The 17,583-nt window shown below is 33.2% G+C and overlaps 1 protein-coding gene across 1 annotated transcript in view; it reads left to right on the top strand.

Annotated features, from left to right (window-relative positions):
- LOC108912883 (tryptophan 2,3-dioxygenase) overlaps positions 1-16,779 on the top strand; it is a 28,438-nt gene extending 11,659 nt beyond the window's left edge. Inside the window, exons 3-8 of the mRNA XM_018718299.2 lie at positions 4,946-5,076; positions 9,513-9,704; positions 11,518-11,685; positions 11,859-12,108; positions 12,604-12,697; positions 16,476-16,779. Coding sequence (XP_018573815.1) covers positions 4,946-5,076; positions 9,513-9,704; positions 11,518-11,685; positions 11,859-12,108; positions 12,604-12,697; positions 16,476-16,713 — 1,073 coding nt within the window. The 3' untranslated portion in view covers positions 16,714-16,779. The remainder of the gene's footprint in view (positions 1-4,945; positions 5,077-9,512; positions 9,705-11,517; positions 11,686-11,858; positions 12,109-12,603; positions 12,698-16,475) is intronic.
- The last annotated feature ends 804 nt before the right edge of the window (positions 16,780-17,583 follow it).

Genomic DNA, 17,583 nt, shown 5'->3' with positions numbered 1-17,583 from the left:
ATATTTTTATTATTATTATTATTATTATTATTATTATTATTATTATTATTATTATTATTATTATTATTATTATTATTAAACACACTAACGTAAATAAAACGTTTGCGCTTATGTTTTGTAATATCTTATTGACATCTAGTGTGTTCACTAGATGATATACCTACTGCGTTTTTACTGTAAATGATGCTTTGTCTTCATTTTAATTTAACAGCGTAAAATGGATTGTAAGTGTCTAAAGATGAAAACCTAGTGAAACCAGGAAAAGTTTTTTATGCTGGTGATTACAATTGACAAATATTTAAAAGAATTTGCTTATAAGCCCAGAATTGTGAAAATATTAGATTCTGTCTAAAATTATGAAAATGAAAATGGTTTATATGCAGGCCTAATTTTTATTGAGGTATCTCCAAAGTCCCTTAGAGTTTTATATTGAGACAGAAAGTTTTTAAATTTGAGACTGTATGAAAAATATTTTTCATTACATGCTAATCGATAACATTTGATATACAATATTTTGTTATGATAAATTTTTCACATGTTCATCATAAACAAATAGTGTTCTCTGTCGAAACCACGCGAGCTACCCGCTCGTACAGCTCCTACTCAGGTTCTTCTTTTATATAAACACAACGTACTTTTCTTTTAAAATATATTTTCCACAAAACACAAAACAACAAGATTACATTTGACGTTATNGAAACCACGCGAGTTACCCGCTCGTACAGCTCCTACTCAGGTTCTTCTTTTATATAAACACAACGTACTTTTCTTTTAAAATATATTTTCCACAAAACACAAAACAACAAGATTACATTTGACGTTATTATCAATAATAACAATTGTTTTTATTTTAACAAAACAAAACTCTCATGTCAAGATACAGATAGGATACAGATTATCGATGTCTTTAACATGCTCCCACCTAAGAAATTTCTGTATAAAAGCTAACAAATTTATTATGAGACAAAAGAGACATCAGCTCCACTTTACTGATTGGAAATACTTAACTATGTCTTAAATCTACTAGGTCTTTTGACTGAACGTCCACTTCGCGTAACGGACACTTTGTCTACGGATACTCTGCTTTTATACAGCACTCCCGCACAATCACTTTCGTACTCAACACTAGCAGTCGCCTCTTCGGGAAAGTTTCTTTGAAGTTCGGTGACATCACTGCATTCAAGGGGGTAGATATTTTGTAGAGGCCGAGGAAGTTCTTCACCAACCGTATTCACACGAACTAAACGAACAGTTCCATCAATGCATATGCAGGCAATCACATTACTTTTCCTCTCTCTGTTTACTTCTAGTTCGTCACATTCTAGATTTTCTTGTACCCACAGAGATTGCGGTTGAAGAAGCTATCCCTCCCACCATCTAAATTCAAACAGATCTTTAGCAGAACAGCCTCGGGAGGTAAGTCTGCTGGGTTCAAATCTCCAGCACATATCTCCATGACTCGATAGTAGTTAACGAACGGATCTTTATAATTCGATTCCCTACAAATGGTGCCCATAGTTCTTGTCTTTGTATCCACGAAATAACAGTAGAAGAGTTGCTCCAGCAAAGATATTCAATTTCTTTTTCAAGGCTTTCCAATATAGACTTGGTTAACCTGGCTCATATCGTTGCAGCCAGCAGTTCTAACCGCGGTATCGTTAAATTCTTTAAGGGAGCAACTCTGGCTCTGGCGGCTAGCAACTGAACAGTTACTGTTTGGCTTTGTTCCACTCTTAAGAAAACTACCGTAGAATACGCATTTTTACTGGCATCGCAGAAGGTGTGCAGGCTCAAATTTACTGCTTCGCCTGGTCCTGCACAATCCAACGGGGTATTTCGATTTTCATCAAGTACGGAAGTCCATCAAGCCAATTCTTAAAGGCACATTCTAATTCCCGATCTACTGGAGTATCCCAACCTATTTTGAGACACCTAAAACAGGCTCTTTTATCAAAGAAAATGTTCATGTTTACGTTCCAAGCTGAACTTTTGTGCTTTAACACAAGTCTCGCTTACATGTGATCCTTCACAAAACACACACTTGGCAACATCGCAGCTTACTAGGGTACTCGCCGTCGGTACAATCGTCTCATGAGGTTTTGCCTTTCTCTTGACTTCTTTGCCTGCGTATGAATCTTCGGAACATAATTCAAATCCTCCCTTAGCCAAAGAAATGCGTTGTTCGTTTTCCACTTCCCTCTTAAGAAAATTCATTAAATTTTTCAACTGACTGAATGAATCCTTGATAGGGAGTGATTCGCGAGACCCAAGCTCTCTTGCTTCCATATCTGTTGATGTTCTTCTTCCTACACGTTGCCAAACTCTAAGCAGGTCTTCTGGTAGGCACGACTCTATTAAAGGAAAGAGCATGGCAGAACATTTTTCGGAGGTTCCTCCGAGGGTTTCAAGCGCCCTCATCTGGGATTCTAACCTGTCGTACAATGTAAAAAGATCTACTTTATTTTTCGACATGGCATTGTGTAAAATGAGCTTTAACAGTTCACGAACATATACTTCTATTTGTAGATCTTCTCTACCAAATCGCGCCTCTAGCCCCTGAACTATTTTCTCATAATTTTTTCCTATTGCAGGGAAGCTTTCCACTAGTTGCCTGGCCCTACTGCCTGGTACTGTTGCTTGAATTAAATATTCTACCTTATCTACCAAAGCAATATCAGGATCATCATGTATTTTCCTAAACTGTACCCAAAATGACAACCAGTCGCGTATATTGCCATCAAATTTTTTAAACTCTATAGTAGGAAGTTTAAATTTATGCCTACTTATTACGCCACTGGCCTCTGAAATCACCGATTGCAGATCTTCCTGTCTTCTTTGCTGACAATTTGAGGAAACATCATTGTAACGGATTCTCAAATCAGTAAATCTCTTTTCATAATTATCACATAGTTCCAATTCTGTTAACAATAAATCCTCTTCAGTTGCATCGTCTGCTAGAATTGCTTCATAAATATCTCGGTCTACCACTTTCAGATTATCATGTTTTTGTACAAGCAGCTCCCATGACACCTGAGTGTCTCTTAAACTAGCTGGGGATCTGTCACTACTTGTCAACAGGGTTTCTAAGTCACTTGCATTATTTGTAAATGCAGTACGCAGTACTTTGCGATGTTTCTTATTTTGTTCCACGTTCGAACCCATGATAAACTCTGTTCAAAACAACACTTGTTTCACAAAATTCCAATACACAAACAGTGCGAAAGTTTATCGTTCCGAAATTCACAAATATCTGGTACAAACACAAACGTTTTTCACTATACAGAGAGTCCTGTCACGGTCGCCATTATGTTCTGTGTCGAAACCACGCGAGTTACCCGCTCGTACAGCTCCTACTCAGGTTCTTCTTTTATATAAACACAACGTACTTTTCTTTTAAAATATATTTTCCACAAAACACAAAACAACAAGATTACATTTGACGTTATTATCAATAATAACTAACAAAACAAAACTCCCATGTCAATACAAAAGATAGGATACAGATTATCGATGTCTCTAACAAATAGTAAATATTGTCTGGAATAATTTCAAAGGTTTATTACTGTTGTTATGATACAAGCAATCTAATCTTATGGAGGTTAGTCAATAAAATGATATCAATGGTAGGTAGTAAAATATAAATTGCACATTGAAATTTAACGGGAGCAACCCACTGGCTTCGGTAATCCGTAAATAAAAATCAACATAGGGAATCATTGGACAAACTTCAGAAACAATAAAATGTTTTATCGTGTCTCGAGAGCAAACGATGAAATGTAAGAAATCCAGATTGTCACATAAATTCAGGAGCTGTCCATTTTGTATAAGATATTCTTGATTGAAAATGATAAAGGTCATGTCTGGGTAGAGGTAGATTAAGAGAAAAAAAATAGACTGCTTTGCAATAAAATTGAAATAAAAAGCAAAAGCTGAGTTGATGTTGATATGTTTATAGGTATATTATCATAATGAAAAAAAAATGTAGTAACTCATCACATCATGGATTAGTGGTGCTTGCAAAGGGTGTTTCTTTAATAATGGGAAAACCTTTAAGAAAAGTAAGAGAGTCTTTTCAAAAACGTCTACGGTCCAAGTTACATCCCTTTAAGGGGTAGGCTAAAATTCCGTTTTTATTTTATTTCTCACAGTTGGAGAAACATAGAAGATTATTGTTTTTCTTATCAAATGACTGTCTAAACCGATATTTTAAATCATTTGTGACCCACGAGCGGGTTTTTTGTTTCTTTATTGCACTTCTATCTTGTATTTTTCCACTAAAATGTTTTGTAAAAAATAGAGTACATGTGCATTAAAAAAACATTAAACGTAGCCAGTGTACTAATTATATTTTATTTTATGCTGATAAAACTTACATACATATTTAATTATTTTTTTTACCACATTCTTTTCTTTTTCTAAATAGTTGTTTATCAGGGATTTGCGAAAATAATATATTGTTGTCGCTATGTATATCTCGCCTCACTTAATACAACAGGTGTACAATTTATGGTCTTTAAAATGGTAAACTACACAAACAGTAAAAAATGCGAGATGCACTTCGTTTATGGTCTTGCTAGTATTTTTTGAATAAATTGTAAAAAGAAACTTATTTGGTTTATTTTTTTTTACTAACAAACCGAACATTTTAATAAAAAATACAAAAGACAAAAAGTTTTTAAGTGATTAAAAATATCGGTTCTGATAAACAAAAATGGAAAAAGAAAAAGTGTAATTTTGTAACAAAATTAAACTGACATTTGTATCCTTCGTACTATCATTACTATTATTACATAGCACCAGTTCAATGATTTCCATCGTTTACAATCCTTCCCGTTATCCCTGGCATCTAAATCCATTTAATCTAATAACGTCATGGTTGCTTGTATATACAGTTATTTTGTTCTAGCAGTGATCGATGTTTGTGCTAATAGTGTATGTCTTTCAGCTTACGAGTTGTGGTTCAAACAAATTATTTATGAGTTGGATTCGATTAGAGATGTTTTCAGTGAGGTACTGGAAGAATCCCAGACTCTTGAAATTTTAAAGAGGCTTAACAGAATCGTTCTCATTCTAAAGGTAAATATACAACCTTTAAATCTTCCATAGATTGGTACGTACTATGCTTTTTTTCCATACGTAGATTTAAAACTACAAAATAAAAAAAGCATGTACACTTTTCTTATGTTCGTCATCATTTATTTTGTCTGCAGTATAAGTGCCCTATGTTCATTTTGTAACAGAATACCGTAAAATAAACTCTAGAGATCTGTGCGGCATAAGTCCTAAGTCCGTCCATTTCAAAGACATATAAGAAGAAGCCTATAAAGTTTGTGTTGGATTTGGCAATTGAGTGTGTATGGTTATTTACTGGTTACGCATAAAGTAGTAAATACCAAAAACAAATAAAGCATTTTTTGCAAAATTATGAACAAGCAGCATTAAATAAAAGTGAGAAACAAAATACATTTATTGTAACAGATTTTACAGCAACAAGTATTTAAAATTTTACAGCAACAAGTATTTAAAATTAGGATGTTTGAATATTATGAATTAATTGCATCAAATTTTAAATTCGTGTCGGACATTTTGTTGACGATTCTTAAAAAAAGAATTTTTATTTCGAATCAAATTTTATTTTGAAAAGATGAAATTGGTGATGTAAACAAAATACGGTCCTTATTTTTGTTTAAATAAAAATGATAAATTTTTAGTTGTAATTTCTTTTCTCCTTATAAATTACAAAACAGGTCATTAAAACTAAAATTAAAAAAAAAATTATTAACTGCTTTCTTATAGGAATAAGATATACAGGGTGTTCTCAAAGTTGTGTCATTTATTTTAAGAGCTAATAAAACTCATAAAAAAAGTCGATTTACCAAAAATCGTCTATATAAAAGTTGTCAAATAAAGCAATTATTAACAATTATTTAAAAAAAATTGAAATTTAAAAACTTTGTAATACAAACCTGATATATTGTCATTTTCAACCACTCCGTTGTAAAAACATAAATTGTTTGTTTACTACTGATACTGGGTATGTCCTTTTTTTTGTAGTAGCACGGTTTTGAGTACGCTTTTCGATTTGAAAAGTGCTAAATAATTCGTACAGTAATGCGTGGTATTATTTTTGATTTGTGGGTGTTTTGTGCAATAAAATGAGGTTTTGAGTAGCTATACAAACTTGAATTACTCAAAAATTGTTGGATGTGGTTAAATTTTCCAATAGATTGATAATTAATTGAACACTACATGGAAATTGTGCCCATTTGACAATATAAATTATCAGTGGTGTAGAAAATACCTATTTATAAAGGGGTCACGTTGTCCTCGCCTCTACGCCACCGTTGTCCGTAACATATTGGTCTTTAGGTACTAACTGCACGTGGCAAATTTGAAATAGAAATGTTAAGGTATTTTGGAATTATCGATATTTAACGTTAACGCCCAATCTCATTAAGGAAGCATCTACTTTAATTTCTGTATGTATTTTTTGCCCTACTCTATCAGCAGTTTTTTCAATCACCATGTAAAACCTCCTGCTTTACTTTTATTACTCAATTTTTAATTATTAGATAATATTCGCTTTTGCATTATCGACCAGAAAGATTTGCATTCGCATTTGTATTCGCAAATATCGAAAATATGGAACAACCCTATTTAAAGTGTTCTCCGTCGTATTCTAAATTAGAGCGTACTGTACAAATCCAATTAGATATTTCGAATACGTTGGAAAATTCCCGCCATCATTCCTGTTTACGAGGCAGCGGCAAAAATTCTTCAACGAAGTTGCTCTTCGTGTTCAATTTCATTGAAATATGCTAGTGTTTTATTATAGATGCAGCTACAAACTACTGGATAAAACGTGAAAAATCTCGTGTAAAAGAAAATTTTTGGAATTTGCTTCCAAACACTAACTTCTCAAATTCTGTCTGCGTGAGGAGAAACCGCTATTATCAATTTCTATTCTCATTTAACATGATAGGGGTAAACTACTGTTGTTTAAGTACTGTTGTTTCAGATATGCCAGTTTGATTGGCAACTATTATCCTTTCGCTTGTACCGGAAAATATTTGGTGTCTGCTCTTCTAGCTGTACGGCTCTCTGGATTCCGGTTATACATCCTGCTTCCTGTAAATTCATAACTAAAGAGCGCAATTTTGCTTAAGGTTGTTTTTGTCAGTATATGACTGTATCATGCTATCCATAACAGTGCGTATTTCTTTTTCTCTGGGGCGCAAATAATACATTAAAACTACTAGGTCCGTTTATGCAACAGTTTCAAACTGTTTTCACACTATCGGATATGTAACCTGAGGGATTATTTCTTTATTTATCTATCTCCTGTTATGACCAGTATCATAACGTAATTAGATTGCAAAAGACTTTACTATTTACTTCTTGAAAGGGAATTAATAATTAAATTAATTCAATGGATACGTGGAACTCAGAAATGTTCAAAGAATGAATTTCAGGCACTTACCATCCATTGCTTACGTAGAATGTAATCCAGTAACTGGCTATACAGGGTGACACTGAAGTTGAAAGAACAAAAAGAAACACCAAAACTCTCCAGTAAGGGTTTTAGTAACAATAAAAACAAAACAAACAAAATAACGATGACACAACGGTCTCGAACAACATTATTAATCATTTACTCGCGATAGCGTACCGAGATTCAGGAAATGCGAGTTCCGTAGCAAAATTTGGAAAGACTTTATCCATTATTAAATTAACCCAAGACTTTAAAACTAAGTAGACTGCTCAGTGTGGAATCCAAGGAAAAACTGCCTTTTTCTCTCCTGAATTCGACACCGCGCTTCGACATACCCATTTCTTGGTTTCTGAAGTCTCGGTTCTTATCTCACTGACGGGATCCCTGAATATCGGGACGCTTTGGCATAACTATACCATGTTAATAGTTATCTAATTGACTAAATTTAAAATTGTTTGAATAAGTCTGTGATTACCTGAACTTACAAGTAACCCTACCCTTCCTCTCATGACTTCGTATAGCAACACGGGATGGATTAGTCAGTCTGATTTAATATATTCTTATAGCTTGAAAAATACGCCTAAAAACCAGCTATTTGATCGACTATTTTTTCCTCATAATATTCTAAAAATTTGTTTGAGTATCTTGGAATTCCTACGTTTTTTCGAATGTATTTCGTGCGTTATTAGAAATATTTTTCCCTTCACCATGGGCTAAACCCTTGATACCAAATGCTCGACACATAGCCCCGACGGCGACGATCTAAGTCAACTTGTTCAAAAACATTGCTAAATTTCATGAGGCCTTCTCTGAAGGACGGCTTTGCAAATTTATTACTCCCAGTTACAAAAGGCACTAGTCTGTCGACGACTTTATGGCGACGCTAAACCTACTTGAAAACCCTTCACTTTTCAATAATTAGTGTTGGCTGAAATATTTTACTGTCTGAATTGGCCCATCCGTTCCAAGAACTAATAAATAAACTACCCCGCGTCCCGGCTTTTGCTACAGATATATTCGACCACTTAAGTTGTGGTCAAATGATAGTTTCAAATCAGTCTTCGACTGCTGCTTAAACAGACCTTAATGATTAGGTGTATCTGCATCTTAACCTTGCACAATTGTATCAATAGTAGAATGTATGGCTTATAAAGCAAATTATAGAAATATGAATATTAACTATGCTTTTTCTAAATAACGCGAAAAGTACCGGAAGCTATGCCCGGTATAAGTACAGAGGGCCAGTATTACAGCACATAATGTCCCGTAGCTTTAAAAAATTGTATTAGGTACTTTCTAAATTCAATTCTACATTTTTACAATAACCATCTTTTTTAATTGAAAATAACAGTTTATGAGATGCTTCGCTTTTTTCATAGACAATATTAGTTCGCATAAACAAATATGCTGCAATAACACTAGTACTATAAACAATCAAAGGACGCAATAATTACCAGTTGCTTTGCAATCTGATACAATTGTACACTTCAGAGAAAGTACACTTCAGAGAACAATAAAAACCACAGAAAATGAATTGCGATTTAAATCACGTTAATTTTCATAAGAAGACGGTTCTGTATTTCCAGATTGTAAGCATTTATAATTAATTAAAAACAATATAAATTAAATCTTATTATCATATATTTGCATAAAATATTGCGATATGCGAAGAAGCAAATCATTATTAGCCTTAAAACAAACAGTTTTAGTTATCATTGTAATCTATTTTATTTTGTAAACTTAGATTTTTTGACACAATATCCATTTTATCCAAACAATTAAGTTTAGGACCCATGTTATACAGGACTTTTTTCTATTTATTTTGATCCATACATCACATATTCAAAGTATGGCACTGATACTGCGGACACTGACACTTTTCCTAAGAGAAGATGGAAATCATTTCGCTGAACTATTCCTCCAAAATCCCGATTTGGTAGGTACTTTAAAGAAAGAGTTAAATTCTGTGAAATGAGAACTGCTCTACAATAAGTAATTTCAAATTTATTTTGCTTTCTAGGTTCTGGTAGATCAAGTGATGATCTTGGAAACAATGACACCTTTAGACTTTATGGAATTTAGAAATTATCTACGCCCGGCTTCCGGATTTCAAAGCCTTCAGTTTAGACTTCTGGAGAACAAGCTTGGTGTCCGACAAGAGAACAGAGTGAAATATAATAAGAATTATACAAAAGTCTTTGGAAATAACGAGGTATTTACTGAGACACTGCTGACATTTTATTAATAGTTGTAGAAAATTAGTCATGTTATTTTAGCAAGAGTTGTTCTGTAAAAGATATTTATTTTCCCATAAAGTTGCTTTTAGAAGTTGTTCCATAAATTAGGTGTCAATAAAGAAATATACAGTATAGTCTAATAAGTATCACCTCTCTAAAAATTTTTTGGGATGTAGGACTTTGATTATTTTATAACGCAGTTTGTGAAAAACCTGGTTTTAAATTTATGAAATTTCTGTTTCGGTGTTAAAATATGCGAGAATTTGGAATGTCTGAAAATAAAAAATTAGGCAATTATTGCCCTGTGGATTATAAGATAATAGAGTCCGGAAATAATCTTCTTTCGTAATTTTAGATTTGATTTTTAGGCAGGTATTGGTTAATTTTTAGGCAAGTATTGGTTAATTTAATTCCGTATTGGTTAATTTAGGAGGCAGATATTGGTTAATTTTTAGGCAGGTATTGGTTAATTTTTCATCTTCAGGCATTTTTAATCAATCTCACATTTTTAAATGTCAGCAACTTAAAATTTTAAATATCTATAAAAAAATATTCTACGTTATAAATTGCTAAAATTTGAGATATGGGAATTCTAAGTGGTACCTACCAATTAAGACTAGTAGCAGTAGTAGTAGTAAAGGGGCGGCCTCAGCCTGGCAATTAGGCCACAAATGGGCCCTTTTTGCCTACCCCGCCGTCCCATCACCTATCCACTCTCTGCCTCTGACCCTCCTCGACCCTGGCCGGTCTCTCACCTCAACCTCTTGCAGCTCTTCAGCACCAAAGACTTTATGTCTTATTCTCCCAAAGGCTGCACAATGTCCCAGAAGGTGGACAGGGGTGTCCTCCCCTTCTCCCCATTTCGAGCATAGAGGGTCCTCCTCAATTCCTATTAAACTTAAATGCCTCCTAAGTCTGCAGTGACCTGTCAGAACCCCCACCATTTGGTTTAGGTCTCTTCGACTAAGGCTCAGCAGCCATCTCGTCTTGGATTTGCTAGGTCCATGTATAAAACTATGGGCCTGCTTACATCCTCTATTTCTCCTCCAATTCTGACCTAAAGTTTGATAGGCCCATTTATTGACGGCTCCATTGATGCTGCCTCGTGTGATACCTAAGATTGGTTCAGGTCCCTGGCCAGGTCCTCTGGACCCGAGACGAGCTAGTTGATCAGCCCTCTCGTTACCAGGGATACCCATATGGCCTGGGACCCAAACCAACTCTACCTCTCTTCGTCTGGCCAATGACTCTAGAGCGTATCCACATTCCTGGACAAGGGCATACCTAGTCCTCGGGGTGCTAACCACTCTGAGTGCGGCCTGACTGTCGGAGCGGATAAAAATCTTCTCCTCTACACAATTCCTTACCTTCTCCTTTCTTGCTACCATTAAAATAGCAAAAACCTCGCCCTGGAAGACTGTAGCATACATACCAATTAAGACTATGTAGCCAGATTGATTATAAAAACATCATTTAAAATAATTTTTCTAAAAATCGCTTCCAAAAAAGCGTTCAGCCAGTACATTTAGAAGGTTCTGTATATTTTAGTACATAAATTTATAAAATAAATATTTATTTAACACAATTATTGAGGTTAATTATTTCTGTATTGCTAATGATCTCAAAAGTCTTTTCTATACTTTACAGTATGTGGCGATTGGTATATAAAAATATTTCACTTTAGTTTACACTTATGAGACTTTCACAAGCAAATATTATGAAAAAGACTAATATTTCACTACAAATATTAACTAACTAGAACATTATATTAACATGGCTACGTTGTAGGATGCTACCAAGCAAATCGAAGTGTCAGAAACGGAACCGTCTCTCATGGATTTAGTCCAAAGATGGTTAGAGAGAACACCAGGATTGGAACTAGAAGGGTTTAATTTTTGGGGGAAATACCAGAAAGCAGTTGAAGTTTTGTTAGAAGAGCAAAGAATTCTAGCCGATGTGAGTAATATTACTTGAGATCTTTAGTTGTTGTACTTAGAGTTGTCATTGAGTCTTAGAGATTTGCCACATGCCTACAACATATTATTTTAAGAAATTTTTACATACATGTGGAACATACGAGTATAAACAAGAATTTTACTATTCATTTATTTAGTAATTTCATGCTTTAGGAAGAAAAGACAGAGTGCATAAGACAATACCGACTTACCGACATTGAGAAGAGAAGGGAGGTCTACGAGTCTATATTCAACCCGGAAATACATCGAGCTTTAATAGCAAGAGGCGAACGGAGGTTTTCCCACAAAGCTTTACAGGGTGCCATCATGATTACATTTTACCGGGATGAACCACGATTCAGCCAACCTCATCAAATCCTGACCCTTCTGATGGACATCGATTCCCTCATAACAAAGTGGAGATGTAAGTCTTTTTCTTTGAAATCCAAGTAGAGTTAGATTTTATTTGATAAGTCGATACATTTACCAGAAATATTACCTTATGAAACATATTTCCATTAATTACTGACGCAACTGAGATCAAAACCGTTCGTAGAGTCTTTTCTACATTCATGAGATATGAATGCAATTTATCACATCAGGTGTTAATACGGATTAATTTTAATTCTAAATAGTCTCCTTGTAACCACAGATACAAAAAAGACTAGACCCGTATTTATTTTTAAGTCAATATTCTTTTTTCGAACTTTCAGTACTAACATTGGATTTCGTTTCATTTAAAAAATTGTATTTTAATATCTTCTTGTATTCAATAGCTTTGTTCCTAATGCACTAGTTCTGGATTGCTCTAGGAACAAAGCTAATGTATCCTGTTAACGTCAAATAATAGTAAAATTAAGATATCTTCCTTCCGGAAGTTTTACGTAATGTGAAATGTAACTTTCGGCATTATTTTTAGACAATCACGTTCTTATGGTACAAAGAATGATAGGGTCATCCCAACTGGGCACAGGAGGGTCTTCGGGGTACCAGTATTTAAGATCAACCTTAAGGTGAGGGCAATCATCATTTTTAATTGTAATAGTGGTTTTAAAGCTTTGACGACCCGTGCTCTTCTTTGCCATGCCAACTACCATGTTCCTTTCGTTATACCGTGCCTATGTAACAACAAAAACCGAAATCCTTAGTAGGGGGTCCAAGGAGTTTTGAAAGCGGGGCCGCCCCTTCAGAGCCTAGCCCGAGAACAATAGAAACAGATCAAAGATTCTTAGCTAAGATTTAAGTCTGGCGATGACCAGGTACATAGATCACGGAACAATTACTTATTATTAATAATAAGTAAATATATATATAAAATTGCATTTTTTTTTATAATTCATAAAATAAATTCGTATGAATGTATGTCATAAACAGTTGAGTTTTTGAAATACAGATCGATCAAAGTTTTTGACAAATGCAACAATTATGCAAATATATCTGAAAATGTTTGACATAAACTGATGAAACTGAAGCTAACGATTTAACTAGTAGAAATACAAAGTCATTGAATTTGTATATGATTGTGTCAACCACTGACGGAAATACTGCGAGACATCCACAAGAAGAATCAAAGAACTTTTTTTACTATTGTATTTAACTTTTGAATAAATGAATATTTAAATACAAACTCATACAATGTCTTTAATAAATAAACTACTGGTAAATAAGATGGTCAAATATCAAATAAACCATAAATTTTTCTTATAAAAGATTAAAAGTTATCGACAATTTTAGATAAATATAATTAGTCAAACACCGTATAAATCAAGTTTTGTTTTTATAATTTTACTATTGCTGCTGATAAATAGATTTCATATCAAATAAACTGTAAGAAAAAATAAGTCATTTGTTATGTGCATCTTATAATAATGAAATATATAACATACAAAGTATCCTAATATTTCATGGAAATCAATAAAGCCCAATAAATCGACTAAACAAATTTTACAGTTCTTACGATATTTGGCCGCCAATGTCTCTCTACCTCAGGTGTCGAATGCGATTAATTCGAAAAAAGTGACGCATAGGTCTTCTTGGAATTGTATCTCAACAAATATCGTACGGACTGTACAAAGATTTAAAATTATTTGTGAAGTGTTAGAGGGTATCAACGTTGAAAAAGATTTTTTTTATACATATTTTCAAACAATTTCAAAAGCTTTGTTTGCACCTTACGCGTAATCGAAACACGAAATTATCTAGAACATATGACAACACTTTATATTCACATTTATATTCTTTTAATCGATTATTTAAAAATTGACAATTAATTAACTATTAACAAAAGTTATAGATTAAAAGTGAAAGATTTATTACAACTATAAGGTTAATATTTTAGGATAAAAAATTAAAAGTTTAATGGATAATTTAGAGAATGATTATGATAATCAAATTTTTCAATTATAGAAATGATTAATTTAATGTTAACAGTGTTTGAGATAGCGAATTATTTCATTAAATTGTAGTGTAAACAATTTTTATGGCGCAATAATATACAGTCAGTTACGTTCAAATTAGAAATCAACAGCAAATCTAACAAAAAACATTAAAAATAATAAAATAACTTACATTCTTTCAAAACTGCAGTATGAATTACATATATATTTTTTATTGTTTATCTATTAGTACTATTTATTACCCTCAAGCTAAAATATTGACACGCTTTTGTAACCTGAGGGGTTATTTCTTTAATTATCTACCTATTATTAATTATCTATTTAATGCTCGAAAGAGTTACTATTCAATTCTCGAAAGGGAGTTTATTTAGTTATCGTTATACTTTAATTAACACGTGGGAACTTAGAAATGTTGTATGTTCAGAAAATTACTTCCAAGCACTTACCCTTTCATTGCTTACGTGGGTAGCACTGAAGTTGGAGAAACAAAAGGAAACACAAAACTTCCAGGAAGGGTTTTATTAACAATAAACAAAACAAACATTATTAATTAATTGATTCAATCGCGACAGCGTACCGAGATTCAGGGTATGCGCGCTCTATGCAAAATTTAGAAAAACTATAAAAATTAATTAATTAGCCCGAGACTTTAAATTTAATAATTAGTCTGCTCAATGTGAAACTTAGGAACGAACTGCCGTTTTCTTGCAGATCCTTCTCGAATTCCACAATTCGCTTTGACCACGACCATTTCTTGGGTCCAGAAGTTTCGGTTCTTATCTTATTGGCGGGGACCTGAATATCGGGATGCTTTAATAATTATCTAATTGACTGAATTTACATTTATAACAATAATTATATGACTTACTAGTAACCCTAGCCTTCCCCTATGACTCCGCGTAGCAATTACGGGGACGGATTACTCGCTCTCATTTAATCTACTCTTATAGCTAGGAAAAATCCGTCAAAAAAACCCAGCTTCTTAGGTATACTCTCTTTTCGAATTACTATCTATTTACAATATTAAATTGGAACCCCTACGCTCTTTTCGCGGTTTGGCGCGTTATTAAAAAGATGGGGTTCTACGCGGCGTCTCCTAGACCATATGGCCCTGACTCTAAGCGAACTTGTTACAAATATTGATACATTTTGTGAAGCCTTCCCCGAAGGTCGGTCTTGTCGATCTACTACTTGAAAGCCCTCAACTTTCGATAATTTGTGTTGACAAAAGTATTTTACTTTATGCCCATCCGTTCTGGGAACTAATAAATAAATGACCGCGCTTTTGTTACACTTTGATGGGGCCTAAGAAAATTTTAATTAAAATATCTTAAAACCGATTAAATTCTCATAATAGATAGTGTTTTGAAGTGGATACTACTAGGACAATAATAAACACAGACAGATACACAAAAAAAATGGTCGTACCCATATACCAATCTGTCTTGGGAAACGTCCCATAAATCTCAGTATTTTTTAAATTGCCAAAAACCACCCTTAGATGCAGACATAACTTTGGATTCAGTAGGACTCATAGTATATTTTGAGTCTTCAAAGATTCACTTGAAATCTAAAAATCAGATAAAATTTTACATTTAGCAGATTCAAGTAACAAATTGATACTACAAATTTATAGTTCGGAGACAATGAGATTCACGCACCCTAAGTAGCAGACAAGTGAGTGACTCAACAGACAATACAATCCACACTCAATACTACAGATGTATTCTGGACATAAAAGGACAAAATGAGTTCTGTAAGTCTGCAGTTTTTGACGACCACTAAAAAACCCTACTCACCGAAGCCATTAAATCTATTACAATTTTACTTGGTGGATTTCTATCTGCCAAAATCTGAAATTTCTAAAGACTCAGAGTCAGTTATAAAGCTACACCTAAAGGCTATATCTATAAGTGGTTATTAGATATAATTTTTCCTTTTGTGTCGCTTTTCCTTTCTTTTAATTATTTTTTTCTCAGTTTTTGTCTTTCATACGTATCTCTTTGTAACGCATTCGAAACTGCCTTCAGAGATCAAGATTGCAGAAATACTGCTATACAGACCCTCATTCAAAGAGGAACACGCTAAATGTAAAGGTCCAGTAGATTTGGAGTTTTGGAGGGAAGGCATAATATCCACCAACTCGGTGTTTACAGGACTGAGTTTTGTCCTTCTCTGTCCAAGCTACGTATTCAGTATTGAGGCAATGGATTGTAGTGTATGTAGATCATTAACTAAGCTGACATCATTCAATTTTAGCCAATCTTTATATTTTAAGGGTAGCTTTAGGATGTTCAACCGAAGTCGAAGAGTTTCAAAGGTTGTTTGAGTCTTTTTTTGGTGTAATCTACTTTAATTTTATTTTTAGAAATATTATTTAAAATACCATTTACAGTGATCGGTACAAGGTGTTCGTCGATCTTTTCAACCTATCCACATTCTTAATACCAAGATCTTATATACCTCCGCTCACCCCTGCCATGCGAAGCCACCTGTGTCATTGGGTAAATGAAAGGCATATCCCGTCAAAAACAGCAAATGTTGAAAATGGAAAACTAGTGGAAAATGGGAAAGTGATGGAAAATGGAATAATTGCTGAAAATGGTAAACATGAATATGCAGATTCATTGTAACAGTAATTTATTATTGTTTACTGAATATTGTACATACGATAAATAAAATTTATTATATTTGTTAAAGTATTTGTTCTTATTAGTACAATATCTAAAAAAAATGAGTGAAAACTCTACTGTAAAAAACGATATAAAAGGATTTAAATCTATGGCATTTTAAGATATTCACCTGAGATTGCACAGACGTGTATTTTATGCCGATACATTTTTCGTGTGATGTTAGTTAAAAAATAAGTGATCAGTTATAGAAACAATTTTTAAGTTGGCTATCATTAGAATTCAACCCTTTACAAATTAGTTAATAGGAAGTCACTCAAAAGTTTTTATAAACAAATGAAAATATAAATTTGAAGGCACTTGTAAAAATTAATTAATATTTAAAATTACTTAATATTTTCAATTACTTAAATTACTTCAGTTACTTAATATTATTAATTTCTTATAATTATTTACAAATAGTACAAGCTTCTTTACACGATTAATATTTTGGTATAGGATAAAAGTGTATGCAAAATTCAATGTCTTAAAAGAAAACGAAGTTATTACAACATATTTTTTTAATCTGAAACTTCGACATCTCCTATGTTGGAAAAGAGGTAAGTTCCATTATTTTCCTTTAAAGAATCTATGGTTCGGTTTACTTTTTTGTAATATTCAATATCAACTAAATTTGCTATAGGTACTTTATTTTTTCTTCGATCATATTTTTGCCACGCAAAAGAGACTTTCGATTTTTATTTTTGAAAACAATTGAGTATATGTTAATTAACTGATATAAAATATCTACCTACATAATTTTTTTTATTAGGTACAAGTATAAAATTTAAAACATGGTAATATCCAGATGAATGTTTACCTATTAAGTTGTTA

The sequence above is a fragment of the Anoplophora glabripennis genome, unplaced genomic scaffold (genome assembly GCF_000390285.2).
Source record: "Anoplophora glabripennis isolate ALB-LARVAE unplaced genomic scaffold, Agla_2.0 scaffold760, whole genome shotgun sequence".
In the NCBI taxonomy this organism is placed as follows: Eukaryota; Metazoa; Arthropoda; class Insecta; order Coleoptera; family Cerambycidae; genus Anoplophora; species Anoplophora glabripennis.
Note: the sequence above shows the minus strand (reverse complement) of the source record. Positions and strands in the feature narration are given on the sequence as shown.